Below are 21799 nucleotides of genomic sequence, written 5' to 3'. Positions count from 1 at the left end.
TGCTCTCTGACCAAGCAGTCCCATATGACGTGTCAGTACGATTGCTCAGCTCTAATTAAAAACCCAGCAGCCGTAAAAACATGACGCTAGGATGACAGCAATATGAGCTCAGTTGACTCAACGACGCCATTCGAATACCTATGTCACAGTGGCGTAGGCAGGGGGGTTAGGGGGGGGGGTCATAACCCCCCCTCCCCATAGACCCCTCGGTATATATATAAAAAGTATGACGGGGGGTGCAAATCGAAAGTTTGAGGGGGGTGCAAATCGAAAGTTTGAGGGGGGAGGGTGCAAATCAAAAGTTTGAGGGGGGGGGCAAATCGAAAGTTTGAGGGGGGTGCAAATCGAAAGTTTGTCCCCAGGTAAAAATTGGAACCCCCCTTGAGACGATCCTGGCTACGCCACTGCTATGTCATGTACGCATTAGAGCTAGGTTGTTTAAGGGAGGTCATTTTTTTGCTTTGTGTAAAACAATCCAAACCCAATCAGTGTTTCTTCCAGAATTTTTTCTCCGGAGGTGGGGGTGGGGGGCGGACACTGGTTAAAGTATAAGTTTTCTATATAAATTCCATTTCGTTCGGGGGCGGTAGACTCTCTTCGGGAAGCAGATGGAAGAAATTCTGAATCCAATGCTACTTGGTGACAAATAAAGTACACCGAATTTTTTTCGTTTGATGTCAGTTTTATCTTAGCTGATTGCAGTTTTGTTATCTGAAAGTTCTCTACTACAGTTTGTTAGTCCATTAGAAAAGAGGGGGAAAATTAGATTACTTCCTCTTCTTTCAAGTTCATTGTTCTGTCATTTGCCGTCTAAGTTCTAAAAATAAACATTTGAGCTAAAGTTTATTGATCTCACTAAGATATGTCAGGGAAGGGGGGGGGGTGGCCTCCAGCCCAACCTCGCACTGCTTATTTAAACCCTGCAAACGTTTTGAAGTTTTTTTTTCGACTTTTAGTTTTCGATTTAAAAGAAATACGTTTGAGAGGAAATTAAAATCCCCCCCCCCCCCGCTAACAATAGAAGTAAAACAATAGGGACATAATGTGACTGAGTATGGAAACATACAATAACTGAACATAAGGAGATAATGTAACTGACCATAGGACCGGACCGTAAAAGTGAAAATTAGATCTTACTTTGGACAATAACGCAATAAAACTTACAATTAGGCTATATAGCTGACAAATGAACCACATAGAAGACATTGCCCCACATCTTTAATGTATTACCCAGTCTGTACACACTACACCTCTATGTTAGTCTGTACACACTACGCCCCTATGTTATCCATTCTGTACACACCACACCCCTATGTTATCCATTCTATACACACCACACCCCTATGTAAGTCTGTACTCACCACACCCCTATGTTAGTCTGTACACACTACACCCCTATGTTAGTCTGGAAAAATCACGCCCCTAGATTAATCTGTACACACCACACCCCTATGTTAGTCTGTACACACCACACCCCTATGTTACCCAGTCTGTACACACCACACCCCTATGTTAATATGTACACACCACACCCTTATGTTACCCAGTCTGTACACACCACACCCCTATGTTACACAGTCTGTACACACCACACCCCTATGTTATCCATTATGTACACATCACACCCCTATGTTAGTCTGTACACACTATACCCCTATGGTAGTATGTACATACCACACCCCTATGTTAGTCTGTACACACCACACCCCTATGTTAGTCTGTACACACTTCACCCCTATGTTAGTCTGTAAAAACCACGCTCCTAGATTAATCTGTACACACTACATCAATATGTTATCCAATGCGATACACATCACACACCCTATGTTATCCATTCTGTACACACCACACCCCTATGTTAGTCTGTACACACCACACCCCTATGTTATCCATTATGTACACATCACACCCGTATGTTAGTCTGTACACACCATACCCCTATGTTAGTATATACATACCACACCCCTATGTTAGTCTGTACACACCACACCCCTATGTTACCCAGTCTGTACACACCACACCCCTATGTTAGTCTGTACACACCACACGCCTATGTTACCCAGTCTGTACACACCACACCCCTATGTTACCCAGTCTGTACACACCACACCCCTATGTTAGTCTGTACACACCACACCCCTATGTTACCCAGTCTGTACACACCACACCCCTATGTTACCCAGTCTGTACACACCACACCCCTATGTTAGTCTGTACACACCACACCCCTATGTTAGTCTGTACACACCACACCCCTATGTTACACAGTCTGTACACAACACACCCCTATGTTACCCAGTCTGTACACACCACACCCCTATGTTACCCAGTCTGCACACACCACACCCCTATGTTAGTCTGTACACACCACACCCGTATGTTACCCAGTCTGTACACACCACACCCCTATGTTACCCAGTCTGTACACACCACACCCCTATGTTAGTCTGTACACACCACACCCCTATGTTACCCAGTCTGTACACACCACACCCCTATGTTACCCAGTCTGTACACACCACATCCCTATGTTACACAGTCTGTACACACCACACCCCTATGTTACACAGTCTGTACACACCACACCCCTATGTTACACAGTCTGTACACACCACACCCCTATGTTATCCATTATGTACACATCACACCCCTATGTTAGTCTGTACACACCATACCCCTATGTTAGTATGTACATACCACACCCCTATGTTAGTCTGTACACACCACATCCCTATGTTAGTCTGTACACACTTCACCCCTATGTTAGTCTGTAAAAACCACGCTCCTAGATTAATCTGTACACACTACATCAATATGTTATCCAATGCGATACACATCACACACCCTATGTTATCCATTCTGTACACACCACACCCCTATGTTAGTCTGTACACACCACACCCCTATGTTACCCAGTCTGTACACACCACACCCCTATGTTAGTCTGTACACACCACACCCCTATGTTAGTTTCTACACACCACACCCCTATGTTACCCAGTCTGTACACACCACACCACTATGTTACCTATTCTGTACACACCACACACCTATGTTAGTCTGTAAAAACCTCACCCCTATGTTAGTCTGTACACACTTCGCCCGTATGTTATTCTGTACACACCACACCCCTATATTAGTCTGTACACACCTCACCCCTATGTTAGTCTGTACACACTTCGCCCGTATGTAAGTCTGTACACACCACACCCCTATGTTAGTCTGTACACACCACACCCCTATGTTAGTCTGTAAAAGCCACGCCCCTAGATTAATCTGTACACACCACACCCCTATGTTATCCAATGCGATACACATCACACCCCCTATGTTATCCATTCTGTACACACCACACTCCAATATTATACATTCTGTACACACCACACCCCTATGTTATCCAATGCGATACACATCACACCCCCTATGTTATCCATTATGTACACACCACACCCCTATCTTAATATGTACACACCACACCCCTATGTTACCCAGTCTTTACACACCACACCCCTATGTTACCCAGTCTGTACACACCACACCCCTATGTTACCCAGTCTGTACACACCACACCCCTATGTTAGTCAGTCTGTACACACCACACCCCTATGTTTCACAGTCTGTACATACCACACCCCTATGTTAGTCTGTACACACTACACCTCTATGTTAGTCTGTAAAAGCCACGCCCCTAGATTAATCTGTACACACAAAACCCCTATATTAGTCTGTACACACCACACCCCTATGTTAGTCTGTACACACTACACCCCTATGTTAGTCTGTAAAAGCCACGCCCCTAGATTAATCTGTACACACAAAACCCCTTTGTTATCCAATGCGATACACATCACACCCCCTATGTTATCCATTCTGTACACACCACACTCCAAAGTTATACATTCTGTACACACCACACCCCTATGTTATCCATTATGTACACACCTAACCCCTATTTTAGTCTGTACACACCACACCCCTATGTTAGTATGTACACACCACATTCTATGTTAGTCTGTACACACCACACCCATATGTTACCCAGTCTGTACACACCACACCCCTATGTTACCCAGTCTGTACACACCACATTCTATGTTAGTCTGTACACACCACACCCATATGTTACCCAGTCTTTACACACCACACCCCTATGTTAGTCTGTACACACCACACCCCTATGTTAGTCTGTACACACCACACCCCTATGTTACCAAGTCTGTACACACCACACCCCTATGTTACCCAGTCTGTACACACCACACCCCTATGTTACCCAGTCTGTACACACCACACCCCTATGTTACCCAGTCTGTACACACCACACCCCTATTTTTCACAGTGTGTACACACCACACCCCTATGTTACCCACTCTGTAAACACCACACCCCTATGTTACCCAGTCTGTACACACCATACCCCTATGTTTCACAGTCTGTACACACCACACACCTATGTTAGTCTGTACACACCACTCCCCTATGTTAGTCTGTACACACCACACCCCTATGTTATCCATTATGTACACATCACACCCCTATGTTAGTATGTACACACCACATTCTATGTTAGTCTGTACACACCACACCCATATGTTACCCAGTCTGTACACACCACACCCATATGTTACCCAGTCTGTACACACCTATGTTACCCAGTCTGTACACACCACACCCATATGTTACCCAGTCTGTACACACCTATGTTACCCATTCTGTACACACCACACCCCTATGTTAGTCTGTACATACTGGCTAACACCACAAATTCTACTTGATTTTAAACAGAAATATATTCTTAAATAATTCTAGGTCAAAGCCCCTTCATCCCCCTAACACTCCGCCCCCCCCCCTTTCACTCTCCCTTCCCCTCTGGCCCAGCTATGGCCCTATTGTCAGCTATATATGGCCCTACATCAACAGTTGGCTCTATTGCCCTATTGTCTTCTATATGGCCCTACGGACCAATTGTATTAGTTTTTAAACGTAAGTAAATTTAAAATAATTTACAATGACGTGTCTTCTGCAGGATTACCTTGTGGTAGAAGAGAAGATTACAAAGAACAAAGAAACACACCACACCCCTATGTTACCCAGTCTGTACACACCACACCACTATGTTACCTATTCTGTACACACCACACACCTATGTTAGTCTGTAAAAACCTCACCCCTATGTTAGTCTGTACACACTTCGCCCGTATGTTATTCTGTACACACCACACCCCTATATTAGTCTGTACACACCTCACCCCTATGTTAGTCTGTACACACTTCGCCCGTATGTAAGTCTGTACACACCACACCCCTATGTTAGTCTGTACACACCACACCCCTATGTTAGTCTGTAAAAGCCACGCCCCTAGATTAATCTGTACACACCACACCCCTATGTTATCCAATGCGATACACATCACACCCCCTATGTTATCCATTCTGTACACACCACACTCCAATATTATACATTCTGTACACACCACACCCCTATGTTATCCAATGCGATACACATCACACCCCCTATGTTATCCATTATGTACACACCACACCCCTATCTTAATATGTACACACCACACCCCTATGTTACCCAGTCTTTACACACCACACCCCTATGTTACCCAGTCTGTACACACCACACCCCTATGTTACCCAGTCTGTACACACCACACCCCTATGTTAGTCAGTCTGTACACACCACACCCCTATGTTTCACAGTCTGTACATACCACACCCCTATGTTAGTCTGTACACACTACACCTCTATGTTAGTCTGTAAAAGCCACGCCCCTAGATTAATCTGTACACACAAAACCCCTATATTAGTCTGTACACACCACACCCCTATGTTAGTCTGTACACACTACACCCCTATGTTAGTCTGTAAAAGCCACGCCCCTAGATTAATCTGTACACACAAAACCCCTTTGTTATCCAATGCGATACACATCACACCCCCTATGTTATCCATTCTGTACACACCACACTCCAAAGTTATACATTCTGTACACACCACACCCCTATGTTATCCATTATGTACACACCTAACCCCTATTTTAGTCTGTACACACCACACCCCTATGTTATCCATTATGTACACATCACACCCCTATGTTAGTATGTACACACCACATTCTATGTTAGTCTGTACACACCACACCCATATGTTACCCAGTCTGTACACACCACACCCCTATGTTACCCAGTCTGTACACACCACATTCTATGTTAGTCTGTACACACCACACCCATATGTTACCCAGTCTTTACACACCACACCCCTATGTTAGTCTGTACACACCACACCCCTATGTTAGTCTGTACACACCACACCCCTATGTTACCAAGTCTGTACACACCACACCCCTATGTTACCCAGTCTGTACACACCACACCCCTATGTTACCCAGTCTGTACACACCACACCCCTATGTTACCCAGTCTGTACACACCACACCCCTATTTTTCACAGTGTGTACACACCACACCCCTATGTTACCCACTCTGTAAACACCACACCCCTATGTTACCCAGTCTGTACACACCATACCCCTATGTTTCACAGTCTGTACACACCACACACCTATGTTAGTCTGTACACACCACTCCCCTATGTTAGTCTGTACACACCACACCCCTATGTTATCCATTATGTACACATCACACCCCTATGTTAGTATGTACACACCACATTCTATGTTAGTCTGTACACACCACACCCATATGTTACCCAGTCTGTACACACCACACCCATATGTTACCCAGTCTGTACACACCACACCCATATGTTACGCAGTCTGTACACACCACACCCCTATGTTAGTCTGTACACACTGTAACGTTAACCTATCTATCAGCCAAATAGAAGGAGAACGTCCCCGGATTCTTTTTTCGGGGTCATATGCAAATGCCTTACGGCCTAAGTGGATGAACACTTAACACAACGACCACTAGGGCTCGAATTTAATGTCTAGGGAAGCTAGTGATACTATTGTAATTAACACTCATCCAATCTACATACGACCTTTTAATCAGCGAACTCAGTTGAGGCAGAACACGAAGATGAACTAGATAAAATATTTAATGTATAAAATATCAAAAACCCAACTTACAAAATGCAGGAAAAAAACACTATCACAGATTTCTCCACTGTCTAAAGAACAGCTACAGGCCACACAGCACTGCTGTAGCTTCAAGACTTACTTAGCGACAAGTAATATTAAACTAGAAGACTAAATCAACTGAAGAAAGCAAGGCACACACAGGTCTTAAGTACTCTCACGTTCAAATGGTCAGAGTCTATAGCCGGACAATATGGACGGCTGCCTGAACGAGGTAAAACGGCCTCGTAGACTGCCAGGTCAAGAAAAAACTGCCTCGTGTTGCGAGTGTGCAGTGCAATTAAAGACTTCTGTGACAGGGGAGGTTATCCTCAACTCATGTCGCCATTGGTTGGGATAATCATCTGATCAGAATCATTCAATCAGAATTTAATGGAAAATTTCTATGTCTCAAACACCTTAATAAGTCAGTGGAAAAACCCCAGGTGTTACACCATCATTCCATATAAGGAATTATACAATGTCAAAATAAAAATGACTCGACCTAAGTAGGTCACATCCCCTCCCTTTTTGGAAGTGACAGATAGGTTCCACAAAAACATACATAAGGAACCAATCTGGCAATGAAATAACAAAAATGTTTTACAAATGTAGGCAATCAAAATCATAATACCAGATGCAAATATCCCTGAACATAAAAGGGAAGTAACTCCAACTTTTACAATTGGTGAAAGGGGAGTAACCCTTCAAAAAGTAATTATACATCAAAATCCCTCAAAAAAGGGTATTACAAATTTTCCATGTGGATATTAAAAGTGGTAAACCCGCCAGGGTAAGACCTTTATTTCAATGACTAGCTACAATATCAATGGAGTCATATGAGACATATTATTATAAAAGATTACATATAATCAAAAACCACCTTTAATTAAGGTTCACCTGAAAATAAACAAAATATTCAACAGGATTGGAATTTTGAAAAAAATTCAAAACTCACACCACTCATTTTCATATGAGTGACACTCAAACAAAACCTGTTTATGGTCCTAATGAACCACAAAGCATGTCACATGATCAATGTGTACAACAAGATTTTACATCCTTGACAAACAATCAGCCACAACATTATCACTACCCTTAATGTGTGAAATTTCCAGATTAAAATTTTGGAAATATAAGCACCATCTCAATATTCTTTGATTTGACTGTCCTAACTTAGAGGTAAATTTTAGGGGGTCATGGTCAGAAAACACTCTGACTGGATTGGTTGAAGAAGAGACATAGACTTCAAAATGTTGTAATGATAAAACCAAAGCTAAAGCTTCTTTTTCAATAGTAGAATAATTCTTTTGGTTCTCATTTAACTTCCTGGAAAAAAAGGCAATGGGATGGTCAATTCCCATATTGTCTTCTTGAAATAGGACTGAGCCAATGGCTAAGTTGCTAGCATCAATGGCAAGTTTAAAGGGCTTGCTGAAATTTGGTGCAGCCATAACAGGAGCATTTGATAAAAATGACTTAATGGTTAAAAAAGCTTTTTGACATTTATTTGACCATTCAAACTTAACACCCTTTTCAATAATGCAGTAAGAGGTTCAGCAATAGCTGAAAAGTTTTGACAGAACCGCCTATAGTAACCAGCCATCCCAAGGAACTTTTTGATCTCTTTACAATTTTTGGGAGGTGGCAACTTTACAATAGCATCTACTTTAGCTTCAATGGGCCGAACTTGGTTCGTTCCCACTTGGTAACCCAAATAGGTAATTGAAGCTTTACAGAAATCACTTTTATGTAAGTTTACAGTAAAATTAACTTCAGACAATTTTCTAAAAAGGTTAGTCAATTGAACAATATGTTCTTCAAAAGTATTAGAAAATACAACTATATCATCTATGTAGGCCTCACATTGGTCTACGTCAGCAATGACAGAGTTAATGACCCTCTGGAAAGTTTGACCAGCATTTCGCATACCAAAGGGCATGCGTTTGTATCTATAAAAACCATTAGGGGTTACAAAAGCAGATATTTCTTTTGCACGGTCAGATAAGGGGATTTGCCAGTATCCTGAAAGTAAATCAATTTTGGAAATTATCTTAGCTTGACCAACTTTATCAATAACGTCTTCTATCCGAGGTAAAGGATAGGAATCAGCTTTGGTGAGCGCATTCACCTTCCTAAAGTCGGTCACAAACCTGAAAGATCCACCGTCTTTCGGTACTAGGAGACATGGGGAACTCCAGTTGCTGAAACTGGGCTCAATGATATCATTCTTGAGCATATAGTCAATTTCATCTTTTATCAAAGCAGCTTTTTCCGGGTTAACTCTATAGGGGTGTTGTTTAATGGGTTTTGCGTCACCAACGTCTACATCATGAGGTGGTACTTTCGCTTCCTTGGGGACGTCCCCAAAGATAGAGGGAAATGTTTCAAATAACTGAGACAATCTATGGCTTTCCTCTGTGGACAAATGCATAAGGTGGACATTCAAATTATCTAAAAAGGAAGAATTTACCAATTTTGGGGGTTTTAATTTATCATGTATCACATCATCAGAAACATTTGAACATACAGGTAAAGTAATTTTAGCTGTGGATTGAAAATTGTTACAATTATCATAATACTTTTTCAGTGAGTTGACATGATACACTGTCTGTTTCTTTCTTCTGTCGGGCGTATTGACAACATAGTTCAAATCACTTAATTTTGAATGCACAGTAAAGGGTCCACAATATCTCAAGGATAACGCATTGTTCAGATTAGGTACTAGCACAAGAACTTTGTCGCCTGGATTGAATGTTCGTTTACAAGAACTCTTATCATACAGTTCTTTCATTCTCACTTGGGCCCTTCTTAAGTTCTTGTGAGCCATTTCGCACACGGCTTTCAGTCGAACGTGAAAATCGTCGAAGTTTTCCACTGGATGATCACTGGTACCTGTCCAACGTTCGTGTATCAGCTTCAGGGGACCACGGACAGAATGTCCAAACACAAGTTGAAAAGGCGAGTAGCCTAAAGAGTCCTGGACACAGTCCCTCGCGGCGAAAATAATCCAAGGAACAGACTCATCCCATTGGGTGTTACTATTAGCGAATGTCCTTAGCATGGTTTTGAGGGTTTGGTGGAACCTCTCAAGTACGCCTTGAGACTGAGGGTGGTAGGCTGAGCTGGTGATGTGGGTAACGCCTAGCTTGGCTAGCGCTTCCTGAAAATGGTGACTGGTGAAGTTGCTGCCTTGATCTGTTTGCACGATTCTAGGTAATCCAAAGGTAGTGAAGAACCGGGTCATGGCTCTGACTACAGTCTTTGCCTTAATGTTCCGTAAGGGAATCGCCTCGGGAAAACGGGTACTTGAACACATAAAGGTAAGTAGGTACTCGTTGCCCGCCTTGGTTTTAGGCAATGGACCTACGCAGTCCATGACGATTTTAGAAAAGGGTTCTTCTAATACAGGAATCGGACTCAAAGGGGCCTTAGGAATTGTCTGGTTTGGCTTTCCGGCCAACTGACAGTTCGTGCAACTTCTGCAGTAACGCGACACATCTTTTCTCATTTTGGGCCAAAAGAACAGTTCTTTGATCTTCGCCGTCGTTTTAGTGACACCTGGGTGCGCTGACATTGGATGGTCATGTGCCAGCTTAAGTATTTCATGCCGATAAGGTGGAGGGATCCACAGCTGGTTTTTACCCAACCATGGTTCGGCTGGTGAGGCATTCACTGGTATAGCGCGACGAAAGAAGAGGCCGTTCTCGGAGAAATATTCTCCATCGTCAGATGATAGAGATTTTTCGACCGTTGCTTTGAGTTCCGCGTCGACTTGCTGAGCTTTAATGATGTCTTCCTGAGATATCCTCAGGGGTAAGCCCAGACTTGTGTTCTCTGGAAGCATAGACTCCAGTTTGGGAGTCGAATTTCTTGACGATGATGGCGGGTGTGGTTCAGACGTTGTGTCAGCCAATTGTTTGGTCTGGCTTCTTGTCACCGCACATGCAGGATACAGTTCATAATCATTATCTGGAACTGTCGACAATGGGTCTGAAACCGTACAGGGGTATACTTTGCTTCCCGCAAGGTCATTCCCTAGAAGTAGGTGTACTCCTGGGACAGGAATACTATCTATCACACCTAAAATGACCTCACCTTCGACGAGATGATGTTTCAGGGCAAACTTGTGTAGAGGGACGACAGTAGATTTTGTCCCCACTCCCTGGATAATGGAAATCCTTCCGGTGTTCGTCTCAGGTGTAATGTCCATTGAACTTTTCAAAAGGAGTGATTGTGACGCTCCTGTGTCTCTGAGGACGGTGATATTCCGCTGAGACATCGGATCACCTGGTTTGCTAATGATGGCTTCGGCAATAAAAGATGAAAAGTCAACTTTTCTCGATCCCTCGAGATCGGTAGACTCGGAAGAAACTGGATGGTGGCGAGAACAGTCAAAATGTGACTGCACATAATGTGTGGAGACTTGACTACCTTCTTGCGGACACTTAGGGTTAGAGTCCTTTTGAATTCTAGAGTTCATAGTTGAACTGGCTGCTTGAGGGGATAGAGCATAGTGCGCGGAAGTACGCACCACCTCTCTGTTATATTGACGACGTTTGTAACAGTCCTTGACAAGATGACCAGGCCTTTTGCAGAACTGGCATACTGCTCGACGATTGAAAGTTGATCTTGGTTTCTCTCTGGACTGTGATGCCTTCAAATGTTGGCCAACAGGATGATTGCTGCCAAAAAGGGGAAGCACGGGGTTGAGGCGGTTTCCTGACACTGGTGGTTTCTTATGCACCAACATATATGTGTCAGCCGACTCAGCAGCCTTCTGGATGTCAGTTATCTTGTTATCCAGAATGTGTAGTCGTATCTCTTCAGGCAGGGACGATAGGAATTCTTCCCTTAGGATAAGTGACCTGAGTTTCTCAAACTCAGAAACTTCCTCAGAGTGTAGCCACCTTGAGAATATTTTCTCCTTTTCAAAGAGAAATTCCGCATATGATTGTGTGGGTAACTTGCGGAGTGTTCGGAATTTTGTCCGATAGGCCTCGGGCGTCAGTGCGTAGGCCTTTAAAATGGCAGTCTTGACCAAACTATAGTTATTTTGAACGTCGTGAGAGAGTGCCTGGTATGTTTTTGCAGCTTTCCCAGTAAGGACAGAGCTCAATAAAGCAGTAATGGAAGTTTCGGGCCATTCACATGTCTTCGCTAAACTCTCAAACGAGTTAAAGAAAACGACCAAATCTGTTTCATCAAATTTCGGAACTAATTTCCCAAATTTGGCAATCACTTGCCCTACCGACAACTTTTTTGGATCTACCTGAGAAGTGACATCACTAACTTGACCAAACTCTAATTCCAACCTCCTCTTATCTAAAGCAATTTTAGCCTCTAACTCCTGTTTCTCTAGAGCACTTTTAGTTTCAAACTCCTTTTCTTTTAATAGAAGCTCCCTCTCTTCTATAGATTTCTCCTCGCGGAGCAACACACTAGCTAACAAACTTTCATCAAATACTCCTTCATTAATGAAATGAACAACAATTTTATCTCTCAACACCTCTGACTTCTGCGTAACAGAATAATCCAATTTCAATTCCTTAACAACACTAACCAAAACTTTTCTACTCAACTTTTCTACATCTTCAACAGTAGGATTAGCCAAAAAAGACTCCATAACTCTAACTTGAAAATCACAACAAGCCTAGATTCTTTAAATTAATACACAGCGTTGGGCCGTGTACTTGACCTCTAAATGTAGGACAACACGTCTGGCTATTTTGACCTAGATACTCTAGCCTGAGCGCGCGTTGTAAGAACACTGCGCTACTGGCTATAAAACAACTAAATCCAACTAACCTTAGTATTCAACTGATATAACCAACAACTGGAACGACAGATTAAATCCCGGACGGGCCCCCACTTTGTAACGTTAACCTATCTATCAGCCAAATAGAAGGAGAACGTCCCCGGATTCTTTTTTCGGGGTCATATGCAAATGCCTTACGGCCTAAGTGGATGAACACTTAACACAACGACCACTAGGGCTCGAATTTAATGTCTAGGGAAGCTAGTGATACTATTGTAATTAACACTCATCCAATCTACATACGACCTTTTAATCAGCGAACTCAGTTGAGGCAGAACACGAAGATGAACTAGATAAAATATTTAATGTATAAAATATCAAAAACCCAACTTACAAAATGCAGGAAAAAAACACTATCACAGATTTCTCCACTGTCTAAAGAACAGCTACAGGCCACACAGCACTGCTGTAGCTTCAAGACTTACTTAGCGACAAGTAATATTAAACTAGAAGACTAAATCAACTGAAGAAAGCAAGGCACACACAGGTCTTAAGTACTCTCACGTTCAAATGGTCAGAGTCTATAGCCGGACAATATGGACGGCTGCCTGAACGAGGTAAAACGGCCTCGTAGACTGCCAGGTCAAGAAAAAACTGCCTCGTGTTGCGAGTGTGCAGTGCAATTAAAGACTTCTGTGACAGGGGAGGTTATCCTCAACTCATGTCGCCATTGGTTGGGATAATCATCTGATCAGAATCATTCAATCAGAATTTAATGGAAAATTTCTATGTCTCAAACACCTTAATAAGTCAGTGGAAAAACCCCAGGTGTTACACCATCATTCCATATAAGGAATTATACAATGTCAAAATAAAAATGACTCGACCTAAGTAGGTCACAACACCACACCCGTATGTTACCCAGTCTGTACACACCACACCCCTATGTTACCCAGTCTGTACACACCACACCCCTATGTTAGTCTGTACACACCACACCCCTATGTTACCCAGTCTGTACACACCACACCCCTATGTTACCCAGTCTGTACACACCACACCCTTATGTCACACAGTCTGTACACACCACACCCCTATGTTACCCAGTCTGTACACACCACACCCCTATGTTACCCAGTCTGTACACACCACACCCCTATGTTACCCAGTCTGTACACACCACACCCCTATGTTACCCAGTCTGTACACACCACACCCCTATGTTACCCAGTCTGTACACACCACACCCCTATGTTAGTCTGTACACAACACACCCCTATGTTAATATGTACACACCACACCCTTATGTTACCCAGTCTGTACACACCACACCACTATGTTACCCAGTCTGTACACACCACACCCGTATGTTACCCAGTCTGTACACACCACACCCCTATGTTACCCAGTCTGTACACACCACACCCCTATGTTAGTCTGTACACACCGCACCCCTATATTACCCAGTCTGTACACACCACACCCCTATGTTACACAGTCTGTACACACCACACCCATATGTTACCCAGTCTGTACACACCACACCCCTATGTTACCCAGTCTGTACACACCACATTCTATGTTAGTCTGTACACACCACACCCATATGTTACCCAGTCTTTACACACCACACCCCTATGTTAGTCTGTACACACCACACCCCTATGTTAGTCTGTACACACCACACCCCTATGTTACCAAGTCTGTACACACCACACCCCTATGTTACCCAGTCTGTACACACCACACCCCTATGTTACCCAGTCTGTACACACCACACCCCTATGTTACCCAGTCTGTACACACCACACCCCTATTTTTCACAGTGTGTACACACCACACCCCTATGTTACCCACTCTGTAAACACCACACCCCTATGTTACCCAGTCTGTACACACCATACCCCTATGTTTCACAGTCTGTACACACCACACACCTATGTTAGTCTGTACACACCACTCCCCTATGTTAGTCTGTACACACCACACCCCTATGTTATCCATTATGTACACATCACACCCCTATGTTAGTATGTACACACCACATTCTATGTTAGTCTGTACACACCACACTCATATGTTACCCAGTCTGTACACACCACACCCATATGTTACCCAGTCTGTACACACCACACCCATATGTTACCCAGTCTGTACACACCACACCCCTATGTTAGTCTGTACACACCACACCCGTATGTTACCCAGTCTGTACACACCACACCCCTATGTTACCCAGTCTGTACACACCACACCCCTATGTTAGTCTGTTCACACCACACCCCTATGTTACCCAGTCTGTACACACCACACCCCTATGTTACCCAGTCTGTACACACCACACCCCTATGTTACCCAGTCTGTACACACCACACCCCTATGTTAGTCTGTACACAACACACCCCTATGTTAGTCTGTACACACCACACCCCTATGTTAATATGTACACACCACACCCTTATGTTACCCAGTCTGTACACACCACACCACTATGTTACCCAGTCTGTACACACCACACCCGTATGTTACCCATTCTGTACACACCACACCCCTATGTTACCCAGTCTGTACACACCACACCCCTATGTTAGTCTGTACACACCGCACCCCTATATTACCCAGTCTGTACACACCACACCCCTATGTTACACAGTCTGTACACACTACACCCCTATGTTACCCAGTCTGTACACACCACACCCCTATGTTACCCAGTCTGTACACACCACACCCCTATGTAAGTCTGTACTCACCACACCCCTATGTTAGTCTGTACACACTACACCCCTATGTTAGTCTGTACACACCACACCCCTATGTTACCCAGTCTGTACACACCACACCCCTATGTTACCCAGTCTGTACACACCACACCCCTATGTTACCCAGTCTGTACACACCACACCCTTATGTTACCCATTCTGTACACACCACACCCCTATGTTAGTCTGTACATACTGGCTAACACCACAAATTCTACTTGATTTTAAACAGAAATATATTCTTAAATAATTCTAGGTCAAAGCCCCTTCATCCCCCTAACACTCCGCCCCCCCCCCCCTTTCACTCTCCCTTCCCCTCTGGCCCAGCTATGGCCCTATTGTCAGCTATATATGGCCCTACATCAACAGTTGGCTCTATTGCCCTATTGTCTTCTATATGGCCCTACGGACCAATTGTATTAGTTTTTAAACGTAAGTAAATTTAAAATATTTTACAATGACGTGTCTTCTGCAGGATTACCTTGTGGTAGAAGAGAAGATTACAAAGAACTTAGTCATGTGTACCTACTTTGATTATGATTTTTTTTTCAGTCTTGACGAATGGGCTGAATCCAACAGAGGAACCTCAAATTGATCCATCGAGGATCACTCCCACGCCCATGCCTGGATTAACGACCCCACTCTCTCCAATGCCTGGATTAACGACCCCACTCTCTCCAATGCCTGGATCAACGACCCCACTCTCTCCAATGCCTGGAACGACCCCACTCTCTCCAATGCCTGGAACGACCCCACTCTCTCCAATGCCTGGAACGACCCCACTCTCTCCAATGCCTGGAACGACCCCACTCTCTCCAATGCCTGGAACGACCCCACTCTCTCCAATGCCTGGATCAACGACCCCACTCTCTCCCATGTCTGGAAAGAAAACAACAGCTGGCTCGCCAAATTGGTCAAAGTGCAGTAAGTATATCTATTCACTTGTAAAAGTTTTTTTTTAATTATACCAATAATATGCACGTATTCAAAATAACCAAAGGCATAAAACAACAGTATCCTAAAATACGTCTGCAGAAATCACACATAATAAAATGCTCCACAATTGAATACTCAGAAACGTACACCACACTCGATCTTTAAATAACATTTTATTTCATTTTGTCTAGCATGCCACATTTATGTGACCTCCACTCTACCTTACATATATACCTATAATTATTATATTATTGTTGTTCCACCACCACCACCACCACCAACCCCCCCCCCCCCCACACACACACACACACCCGGAAAAAAAGTCTTGAAGAACCACTGCAGATAGACTTATTGAAAAGTGATTAATATTTCCTTCACTCATTCCACGATAGTGGTTTCATATTTCCAGACAATCGTGTTCTAAAAATACTTCTCGTTTGTTTTTTTTTCAGACGCCGGTGCCCTCCTGAGAGCATTCACACCTATGTTGATGATCCTGGCTTTGATTTTGAGATGGCTTTTGTGAAATGTTGAAATGGCTCCTTGAAATGTTGAAATGGCTCTTTGAAATGTTGAAATGTATCATCGAAAAGATTAAATTGCTCGGAGAAATATTTAGATGGCTTTCAATGATGTATTTTCTCGCTGATTTACACTAGCCAACAGTTCAAATCTTTTTGGGACTTTTATTTTTGAAACTTCATTTTAGTAATTAGTGTTTCGGGCATCTATTTACTGTTTTAAACAAGCAATTCTTCTGTAAAACAAAAATGCATGTACAAGGAAATTGTAATGTTTAAAAAGAAAGAAATGTGCATTTTCTATTCAGAGCTTAAATGTATTTTGCAATATATTTATTAATATTTTACTGTAAATAATTGGCCTAATTGAAACTTTTTTTTTAAACATAAAATTTAATTTTTAAAATGTTCTCTAGTACATAAATGTAAATAATTTTTTTTTTAAAAAGTGACTTTTTTATAACTTCTAAATTTCCGGTTGTAAAAAATGTTATATCTTGAATTTCTACAAAATTTTCCGTTCGTATGCTTACATCTATTTTTTGTTACAAATTTAAAATCGCTGAAATCTATAGATGACAATTGACATGACAATGCTTGTATGTAACATTCCCGTAATAAAGCGCTGTTTGTACGGAAATCTTCCAATCTAGGTAAATGATGTTCAAACAGCTGTTTTGTTCAACTTCATCTAAATCTTTAAACATATTATTTTTTAGGAAGAAAAAAACAAGAAATTTGTCCAAATTTGATACTGTCATATTTTTTACATCGTTTTATTATTATGCGCCTTAGTTTTTAATAATTAGTTGCTTTTTTTAATATTAAAAATAAAAACTGTTTTTGTTTTGCAAACAGGCTTTAGATTTTCCTACAGTTTGTTATTTATGTCTGTGTGTAGTTCTCGTTAGCCATATTGAAACACGAGTGTGTTCGGTACATGAAGAGGTTACACAAAGTGTAGAGGGTAAGCACTTTGACAACCTTAAGCCAGAGGAAGTAGAGCTCATGTTATACACAGATGGCAGGCTGGATATGTACAGCTTTAGACATGTACAGCTTACAGGCTAGACATGTACAGCTTACACGCTAGACATGTACAGCTTACAGGCTAGATATGTACAGCTTACAGGCTAGACATGTACAGCTTACAGGCTAGACATGTACAGCTTACAGGCTAGATATGTACAGCTTACAGGCTAGACATGTACAGCTTTAGACTTGTACAGCTTACAGGCTAGATATGTACAGCTTTAGACATGTGCATCTTACAGGCTAGACATGTACAATTTTAGACATGTACAGCTTACAGGCTAGACATGTACAGCTTACATGCTAGACATGTACAGCTTACAGGCTAGACATGTACAGCTTACAGGCTAGACATGTACAGCTTTAGACATGTACAGCTTACAGGCTAGACATGTACAGCTTACAGGCTAGACATGTACAGCTTACAGGCTAGACATGTACAGCTTTAGACATGTACAGCTTACAGGCTAGACATGTACAGCTTACAGGCTAAACATGTACAGCTTACAGGCTAGACATGTACAGCTTTAGACATGTACAGCTTACAGGCTGGACATGTACAGCTTACAGGCTAGACATGTACAGCTTTAGACATGTACAGCTTACAGGCTAGACATGTACAACTTACAGGCTAGACATGTACAGCTTACAGGCTAGACATGTACAGCTTACAGGCTAGACATGTACAGCTTACGGGCTAGACATGTACAGCTTACAGGCTAGACATGTACAGCTTACGGGCTAGACATGTACAGCTTACAGGCTAGACATGTACAGCTTTAGACATGTACAACTTACAGGCTAGACATGTACAATTTTAGACATGTACAGCTTACAGGCTAGACATGTACAGCTTACAGGCTAGACATGTACAGCTTACAGGCTAGACATGTACAGCTTACATGCTAGACATGTACAGCTTTAGACATGTACAGCTTACATGCTAGACATGTACAGCTTACAGGCTAGACATGTACAGCTTACAGGCTAGACATGTACAGCTTGAGACATGTACAGCTTGCAGGCTAGACATGTACAGCTTACAGGCTAAACATGTACAGCTTACAGGCTAGACATGTACAGCTTTAGACATGTACAGCTTACAGGCTAGACATGTACAGCTTACAGGCTAGACATGTACAGCTTACAGGCTAGACATGTACAGCTTACAGGCTAGACATGTACAGCTTACGGGCTAGACATGTACAGCTTACAGGCTAGACATGTACAGCTTACGGGCTAGACATGTACAGCTTACAGGCTAGACATGTACAGCTTTAGACATGTACAGCTTACATGCTAGATATGTACAGCTTTAGACATGTGCAGCTTACAGGCTAGACATGTACAATTTTAGACATGTACAGCTTACAGGCTAGACATGTACAGCTTACGGGCTAGACATGTACAGCTTACAGGCTAAACATGTACAGCTTACAGGCTAGACATGTACAGCTTACAGGCTAGACATGTACAGCTTACAGGCTAGACATGTACAGCTTTAGACATGTACAGCTTACAGGCTAGATATGTACAGCTTTAGACATGTACAGCTTACAGGCTAGACATGTACAGCTTACAGGCTAGACATGTACAGCTTACAGGCTAGACATGTACAGCTTACAGGCTAGACATGTACAGCATTAGACATGTACAGCTTACATGCTAGACATGTACAGCTCACAGGCTAGACATGTACAGCTTACAGGCTAGACATGTACAGCTTACAGGCTAGACATGTACAGCTTACAGGCTAGACATGTACAGCTTACAGGCTAAACATGTACAGCTTACAGGCTAGACATGTACAGCTTACAGGCTAGACATGTACAGCTTTAGACATGTACAGCTTACAGGCTAGACATGTACAGCTTACAGGCTAGACATGTACAGCTTACAGGCTAGACATGTACAGCTTACAGGCTAGACATGTACAGCTTACGGGCTAGACATGTACAGCTTACGGGCTAGACATGTACAGCTTACAGGCTAGACATGTACAGCTTTAGACATGTACAGCTTACAGGCTAGACATGTACAGCTTACAGGCTAGACATGTACAGCTTACAGGCTAGACATGTACAGCTTACAGGCTAGACATGTACAGCTTACAGGCTAGACATGTACAGCTTACAGGCTAGACATGTACAGCTTACAGGCTAGACATGTACAGCTTACAGGCTAAACATGTATAGCTTACAGGCTAGACATGTACAGCTTACAGGCTAGACATGTACAGCTTTAGACATGTACAGCTTACAGGCTAGACATGTACAGCTTACAGGCTAGACATGTACAGCTTACAGGCTAGACATGTACAGCTTACAGGCTAGACATGTACAGCTTACGGGCTAGACATGTACAGCTTACGGGCTAGACATGTACAGCTTACAGGCTAGACATGTACAGCTTTAGACATGTACAGCTTACAGGCTAGACATGTACAGCTTACAGGCTAGACATGTACAGCTTACAGGCTAGACATGTACAACTTACAGGCTAGACATGTACAGCTTACAGGCTAGACATGTACAGCTTACAGGCTAGACATGTACAATTTTAGACATGTACAGCTTACAGGCTAGACATGTACAGCTTACAGGCTAGACATGTACAGCTTACAGGCTAGACATGTACAGCTTTAGACATGTACAGCTTACATGCTAGACATGTACAGCTTACAGGCTAGACATGTACAGCTTACAGGCTAAACATGTACAGCTTACAGGCTAGACATGTACAGCTTTAGACATGTACAGCTTACAGGCTAGACATGTACAGCTTACAGGCTAGACATGTACAGCTTTAGACATGTACAGCTTACAGGCTAGACATGTACAGCTTACAGGCTAGACATGTACAGCTTTAGACTTGTACAGCTTACAGGCTAGATATGTACAGCTTACAGGCTAAACATTTACAGCTTACAGGCTAGACATGTACAGCTTACAGGCTAGACATGTACAGCTTTAGACATGTACAGCTTACAGGCTAGACATGTACAGCTTACAGGCTAGACATGTACAGCTTACAGGCTAGACATGTACAGCTTACAGGCTAGACATGTACAGCTTACAGGCTAGACATGTACAGCTTACGGGCTAGACATGTACAGCTTTAGACATGTACAGCTTACAGGCTAAACATGTACAGCTTACAGGCTAAACATGTACAGCTTACAGGCTAGACATGTACAGCTTACAGGCTAGACATGTACAGCTTTAGACATGTACAGCTTACAGGCTAGACATGTACAGCTTACAGGCTAGACATGTACAGCTTACAGGCTAGACATGTACAGCTTACAGGCTAGACATGTACAGCTTACGGGCTAGACATGTACAGCTTACGGGCTAGACATGTACAGCTTACAGGCTAGACATGTACAGCTTTAGACATGTACAGCTTACAGGCTAGACATGTACAGCTTACAGGCTAGACATGTACAGCTTACAGGCTAGACATGTACAATTTTAGACATGTACAGCTTACAGGCTAGACATGTACAGCTTACAGGCTAGACATGTACAGCTTACAGGCTAAACATGTACAGCTTACAGGCTAGACATGTACAGCTTTAGACATGTACAGCTTACAGGCTAGACAAGTACAGCTTACAGGCTAGACATGTACAGCTTTAGACATGTACAGCTTACAGGCTAGACATGTACAGCTTACAGGCTAGACATGTACAGCTTA

The 21799-nt window shown here is 42.8% G+C and overlaps 1 protein-coding gene across 1 annotated transcript in view; it reads left to right on the top strand.

Annotated features, from left to right (window-relative positions):
* LOC131930038 (platelet glycoprotein Ib alpha chain) overlaps positions 1-17914 on the top strand; it is a 40008-nt gene extending 22094 nt beyond the window's left edge. Inside the window, exons 2-3 of the mRNA XM_059286402.1 lie at positions 16164-16535; positions 17000-17914. Of these exons, the coding sequence (XP_059142385.1) occupies positions 16164-16535; positions 17000-17073 (446 nt within the window). The 3' untranslated portion in view covers positions 17074-17914. The remainder of the gene's footprint in view (positions 1-16163; positions 16536-16999) is intronic.
* Positions 17915-21799: the final 3885 nt, after the last annotated feature.

The sequence above is a fragment of the Physella acuta genome, unplaced genomic scaffold, assembly GCF_028476545.2.
Source record: "Physella acuta isolate Inbredline_101_S28 unplaced genomic scaffold, ASM2847654v3 ptg001706l, whole genome shotgun sequence".
NCBI lineage: Eukaryota > Metazoa > Mollusca > Gastropoda > Physidae > Physella > Physella acuta.
Note: the sequence above shows the minus strand (reverse complement) of the source record. Positions and strands in the feature narration are given on the sequence as shown.